At 36.6% G+C, this 6,991-nt stretch overlaps 1 protein-coding gene and 1 non-coding gene across 2 annotated transcripts; one reads left to right on the top strand and one right to left on the bottom strand.

Moving 5' to 3' along the window:
* The first annotated feature begins 2,268 nt into the window (after positions 1-2,268).
* On the top strand, positions 2,269-4,054 carry LOC131170335 (anther-specific proline-rich protein APG-like). Its single transcript, XM_058129388.1, has 3 exons — positions 2,269-2,748; positions 3,091-3,295; positions 3,990-4,054. The coding sequence occupies exons 1-3, from the start codon at positions 2,269-2,271 to the stop codon at positions 4,052-4,054; spliced, it is 750 nt and encodes a 249-aa protein (XP_057985371.1).
* Positions 4,055-6,636: 2,582 nt separating this feature from the next.
* On the bottom strand, positions 6,637-6,742 carry LOC131170880 (small nucleolar RNA R71). The gene has a single exon (XR_009141645.1). It is a non-coding gene; the product is annotated as a small nucleolar RNA R71 (small nucleolar RNA).
* Between the last annotated feature and the right edge of the window lie 249 nt (positions 6,743-6,991).

Below are 6,991 nucleotides of genomic sequence, written 5' to 3'. Positions count from 1 at the left end.
CGACAAAGACTGCAGAAAAAGTTCTTCAAGCAGGGTTCTTTTGGCCACAGATGTTTAAGGATGTGAGGATGTTTGTAAATGCATGTGATAGGTGTCAAAGGATGGGTAATATCTCAAAGAGAGATGAAATGCCCCTCCAAAATATACTGGAAGTGGAATTATTTGATGTGTGGGGCATTGATTTCATGGGACCTTTTCCATCGTCCTTGGGACACAAATACATTTTAGTTGGAGTAGATTATGTGAGCAAATGGGTTGAAGCTATACCATCTCCAACTAATGATGTAAGAGTTGTGATTAAATTCCTTAAAAAGTTCATTTTTACAAGATTTGGAACTCCATGTGCCATTATAACTGATGGAGGTTCTCATTTTTGCAACCATCAATTTGAAAGATTATTGCAAAAATATGGAGTGAAGCATAAGATTGCAACACCCTACCATCCACAAACTAGTGGTCAAGTGGAGATCTCCAATAGAGAGCTAAAAAGAATTCTTGAAAAAATAGTGAATAGTTCAAGGAAAGAGTGGTCACTAAAGTTAGATGATGCTCTTTGGGCCTATAGAACTGCTTTTAAAACTCCTATTGGAACTACCCCATTTAGATTGGTTTATGGGAAAGCTTGTCATTTACCTTTGGAGTTGGAGCATAGAGCATATTGGGCCATAAGAACACTGAACTTTGACTTAAAAACTGCAGGAGAAAAAAGAATGCTGCAACTAAATGAACTTGAGGAACTTAGACTGGATGCTTATGAAAATGCCAAGCTTTACAAAGAAAGAACTAAGATATGGCATGATAAGCATATTAGGGGGAAAGAATTTCAGGAAGGTGATGTTGTTCTTCTATACAACTCTAGGTTAAGGTTATTTCCAGGAAAATTAAAGTCAAGATGGTCAGGACCCTACACTGTTATAAAGGTATACCCCTATGGAGCTGTTGAGATAGGTAATGAAACCTCAGGGACTTTCAAAGTTAATGGGCAGAGATTAAAGCATTATATTGTTGGAGAACCCACGCAAAGGGTCGTAGAGGTTTCATGGCTTAGTTCTCCAATCAGGGATGCTTAGAATTGGAGTGGAAGGTCAAGCTTAAGACCCTAAACAAGCGCTTCTTGGGAGGCAACCCAAGCGTATCCTTTTATAATTCATTAATTTTCCATTTCATTTCATTTTCAGTTTTCATCCTCATTAATCTCAAAAGTGACATTTGTTTATCTTTTGTAGGCCATTCATGAAGATTGGGCAAGTTTACACTTGTGGCAAAAACAAAGAATTGAAGGGAAGCAAGTATAAGCAACATTCTGAACTTTATCCAGTGCCTGTGAACAGTAACACCTTTAAACTTGTGCTAAATTGCTGATGTTGCAATATACTTGATAGCATATGTTTGATTTTGTGTTTTGTGTAAATTCTGTGGAATGCAACCTGGATGAGGATCAATTTTGATATTTAGGACTGATGTGAGCTTTATTGAAGTGCAAAAATAGTGTTTGTTAAGTTTGACCTTTTAGTGTATACATAATTTTGTAGTTTGTTAGGAATTTACATGTTTTTGTTTGAATTGCTGCTAGTTTTTGCAGTCTGCAGATTTTTGTTACTGTTCATGCTGCTTAAAAAGTCAATTTCTATGTCTTTTCTGCAATTTTTGAATGTTTGGAACTTGTCTCAAATGCTGCTGAAAATATGCTTTTGGTATAAGATCAGAAAGGAGATCATTTCATTAAGTGTGCAAAAGGTAGTCACAATTAGTGCCTTAATTGAAAAAAAATGCTTGCATGAGCTAAATGAAAATATATTGTGTTTGATGAGTGCTAAGAGATGATGAACTTAAGTCCCTCAATTTTATGGTGTTTGTGTGTATTTGGTAATTGCTGAGGGTCATGATAGAATTCCATAGCTTGTGGACTGTTTTTGGCAAGCAAAACCACAATTTTTCCCAAAACCTGCCGAAACTTGCTGATGACATTGCTTGTCAAGCAGAGTCTTAAGCAAATTCTGCTGAACCTTATGCTTAACCCCAAGCATGGCCCATCTTACAACAAGTCTGCCCCACAATTTAAAATAGCCTAAGATGTCCGCCAAATTTTCCAAAAGCCTCGCCCACACTCTCGATAAACCTCATCGACTCCTTTCCCACGCCATTTCTTCCGGCAATCTTTACAGGAAGCCGAAAGGTTTCTTTCCTTTCATTAAAATGGTAAGAACTAAAATGTGGTCTTCCCACAAACCCAAACTCAGTAGATTTTGACATTCTGTCAAATCTAAAATGGGTACTCCATCCTCATTGCCCACAAACCCTAACCCCAGCCCCAGTCCGCCACTCCCTCAGTCTCCGCCACCACAAACGCCGCCATTACCACAATCGCTACCACCTCAGTCACCGCCACTACCCCCAAGCCAAATACCACCTCTCATTCCGCCAACTCCCCTCTCGCGGCAATCCGAGCCGCAAAATGAAACACCAATTCTCGACACCCATTCCCCAGAACCTGTGCCTACTCAAACAAAAACAAAAGGCAAAACAAAAAGGGTCGCAGGTAGACCCAAGGAAACCCCTGTCAGAAAACGAAAACGAGTACCCTCTGTTCCTTTTGACCTAAACTCTCTACCTCGGCCGTCCTCTGAACCAGTCAGCAAAAAAACCAGGTCTTCCTCGCAAACCCCAGCACCAGCGGTCCAAACACCAGTAACTCAGTCTCCCTTACACTCTCCAGCACCTGCATCATCTGCAGATAATATCGAGGAGGTAATTTCTCCATTACCTTGAGCTTTTAGGGATATGGATATGAAAAAGGCCTATGAGAAATTAGTTTCTAAAACTATTTTGGCAAACAAGTATATGGATGAGCAGATTTTGAAAGAATTAGGCATTTATGACTCTGTATTTGCCTATTTGAATGTCATATCGGATCGATTTTGCTAAAATTAGGGAACCAGTGTACAAGGATTTAACCCTAGAATTTTTGAGTTCCCTAAGGCTGAGTTTCAAACCAACAGTGCCTGAACATAAAGATATGATATATTTCGATGTGCTGGAATTGATAGGGAGTTAGACATGGCTGCTATGAATGCAATTTTTGGTTTTCAGGATTCGGGGTATAAAAACATTGAGTGGCAGCAAACTGTTTATGACCCTGTTCAATTCTGGAAGGATATTGCACCTTTTGGGGGTTATTATAGACAGAGGATTGCAAAAGCCTCAAGGATAGTTGACCATGTATTGAAATACCTCCATAGGTTCATTTCTTACACTGTTTTAGGGAGGGGACACAGTAACAGTATTGTGGGTGCTGGTGACTTGTTTCTCTTGTGGTGCATGAAGGAGAGAAAACAAGTAAGCACAGCCCATTTCATAGCCACTCATTGGCACCAAATTGTCACAAAGCATACTAAAGGTAGTATAGTTTTTGGGGGGTATATAACTGCTATAGCAAACTCATTTAGCTTTGATGCTAGTCTATATAAATTCTTGCCGCTTTAGGGAATCATATATAGACAAAGACAATGTTGTCTTGCATATGGATGTTTGTGAGAAAATAGGCCATACCTATACTGCATAAAGAAGATCCCGATACCACTGGTACTACTGCACCCCACTACCTTTACACCAGAGAACCACAACCAACCACTACCCCACGCTTTAGCAGACATTATATCACTCTTAATATCCTTTGAATCCATAATAACAGGTTTCACTTGTCAACCATCTGCTCTCACCTAACAACACAGAAATTCTTGCTACCTTGAAAAACTTAGAAATCAAAATTGAAACCATGGGTCAGCAGCAGGTTAACCAAAAGAAGAAGCTAGAAAAGAAACTTAAAAAGAGATTTTTATCTCTTAAAAAGAAACAGAAGCAACATCAAATTCAAATGTTGGAGCTTTACAACAAACTGGCCCAATCCTACAACAACTTATATCATTGGGGCCAAGCCATGTTTCAAGAAATGAAAGACCTCACAGAAAATTTGGAAACTGCTTCTGAAGCTTCGGATCACAATGAACCTACTGCAGAACCTGAAGCAGATCCTGATGCAGCAACAAAGACTTGATAGCAGAGCTTGATCAGTAGCAGCAGTTTTAATTTCTGTTTTAAGTTTATTTTGTAATCTGTTTATTTTAGTTTTCGAACTTTGGTACTAGTTGTAATACTTTGGTAATTAGTTTTTATGATTATACTTGCACTTCTTTCCTTTAGTTTACTTTATTTTACTTTATTTTATTTTATTTTCTGCTATGGACATAGATACTCTGTGAATGCTTTTTGGTTTAATTTTTTATTTAACTATTAGATTTTATTTCTTTACACTTTTCCATTTTCTTGCACATTATTTTTGCACTTTATCTTTTCTTCAATCCTAATTTTGCTAACATTGATGAGTTGCACAAATTTTCTTTGAGCCATGATGCATGCATTTTATATCATCATTTAGATATAATTTTTACACATAATTTATCCTTGTTCATAGCCATTATTATAGATATTAGTATATATTTAGTCAATTTTGCAATTTTCACTTTTCTTAGTTTAATTTTTGGAATTTATTTGTTTTGTAGGTTAATTTTGGAGAAATTTGATGTATTTTTATCAGAGTAGCCATTTGGAGGAGATTAAAGTCGAATTGCAAAAATTTTGAAGTTGAGTAAAAAATGGCCGAGAGCGACACAACCTGCAGCACAACTGAATTAGCTTATGTCGCAAGTTGTGTCGATCGTCAGATATTCAGGCCAAGAGCTACACAACCCGCGACACAACCCACGACACAACTGACTCGGCTTATGTCATTTTTACTGGAAATGGTTGACGTGGTATTTCCGTTACTCTGGCTTTTTACCTCACTTTCTCTGGAACCTTCCCCCTTTTTACCCATTCTAGGGCAGACCCTTAGCCTATATAAAGTCTCATTTATCATTTTCTTTCCATAGAGAGCAAGGGAGGCATTTTTGGAAGGATAGAAAGAGAGAAAGAGAGGAGCTCATTCTGCATTTTTCCAGCAGCAGCAAGGATCACGTTTCTGCACTTTTCTGCAGTAGATCCTTCTGCATTTTTCTGGGTTTTTCTACCCCTTAGCTTACATTTCCATTATTTCTTCATTTATACATTTGGGTTTGTCTTTAAACAATGATTTGTGAGTAGTTGATTGAGATTCTAGAGATGGGTTTGTAAATATTGATTTGTATTGTGATTTTGAACTGATTTAGCCATTTAAATGGGATTTGTTACATTTTGATTTATTGCTTGTGAGCTTGTTGCCTTGCTTGATGAATGGGCCCTCATTAAGTTAAGCTTTAATCCTTAATAAATGGACTGAAAAGTGAATACTAGGGATAGATAATCTTGCAATAAACTTTATTTTCTTGGTGTTAGAGATAAGCTAAGAGGATTAAGGGGAACTTTTCAAAAATCAATTAGAGCTTTAAATGGGTTTTTGTTAGGTTTGAAATACCGTGAAAACAGGGTTTGATTTAATGAAAACCAACTTTGAAATGCTTGAAAAAGGTTTCAAAAATTTAAGAATTGATTTCCCTCAAAATTGCAATTCTCATGTGTTTAGTTAAATTAGGGATAAACCACATGCAAACAATATTGAAAAATCCAATCTCTAGAATCACTTTAATTTTTATTGAATTTAGATTTAATTCCTCTCAAATTTCATAAATAGAAATTTCAAATTAATTTTTGGTAATCTAGTTTAATTAATTTTAGTTAATTGTTTGATTTAGTTTTAATTCATCAAATACCAATTTTAATTCCAAATTTCATTTTACATCTTTAATTTTTGTCATTCTAATTAGCTTATACTTTTATTTCCAATTTAAGCACAATTCCCTGTGGGATCGATATCATTTTTTAAAACTATACTACTGTGACCCGTGCACTTGCGGACACATCGTACCAAGTTTTTGGCGCCGTTGCCGGGGAATTGCTTGCTTTTAAGTTGGATTTTAATTGTTTTAAGCTAATTAGAATTTTTATTTTCTTTTATTTTCACTATTGTTCCTTGTGTTTTTTAGGTACTTTTCTTGTTTATGAGACGATCGAAAAGCACAAGTGACACTGAATTGTTGTTCAACCCAGAAATTGAAAAATTCTGCCGAGCCAACAAAAAGGAATACAAAAGAAGAAAGGAAGCAGAAAAAGAAGAACAAGAAAGATTTGAGCAAGAGGAGACAATAGAAAATATGGAGAATCAAAATAGAGCTATTGGTGGAAACAATGGAGGAAATGAGCAAAACGGGCAAAATGTAGTTGTTAATCAAAATGATCCTCAAAGAAGATCCATGTTGGATTATGCTTTTCCTAGATGTGCAGATGTGAGAGATAACAGACCTATCATTGGAGCTAATCAATTTGAGTTAAAGACTGGTCTTATTCAAATGGTTCAGAATTCACAATTTGGAGGTAGTCCACTTGAAAATCCTCATTCTCATTTGAATAAATTTTTGATGATATGTGGTACACAAAGGCAGCCTGGAGTTTCAGATGAAGTTATTCGGCTCACTTTATCTCCATTCTCTCTTTGGGATTCAGCATTGGAGTGGTATGACTCACTTCCACAAGCTATTATAGCTACTTGGGAGCAGCTATCTCAAGCTTTTCTATCTCAATTTTTCCCACCTGGGAAGACCACTCATTTGAGGAATTTGATGGTAGCTTTTAAACCAAGAGATGATGAAACTTTGTATGAATCTTGGATGAGATTTAAGGAGCTTGAAAGGCAATGTCCTCATCATAAAATACCCAAATGGATGATTGTTCAGAATTTCTACACCAGAGTTACTCCAGCCATAAGAAACACAATTGATTCACAAGCAAGAGGAGATTTCATGAGAATGACAAGTGAAGAATGCTATGATTTATTAGAGAAGATTGCTCATAATACCCATTTGTGGGGAAATCCTAGAGCACTTGAGCCAAAGAAGGCTGGGATTTATGAAGTTGACTCAGTTAGCTACATGAATGCAAGATTTGATCAGTTGACTCAGCT

This window comes from Hevea brasiliensis, chromosome 11 (assembly GCF_030052815.1).
Source record: "Hevea brasiliensis isolate MT/VB/25A 57/8 chromosome 11, ASM3005281v1, whole genome shotgun sequence".
In the NCBI taxonomy this organism is placed as follows: domain Eukaryota; kingdom Viridiplantae; phylum Streptophyta; class Magnoliopsida; order Malpighiales; family Euphorbiaceae; genus Hevea; species Hevea brasiliensis.
This window is presented reverse-complemented; position numbering and strand designations above follow the sequence as displayed.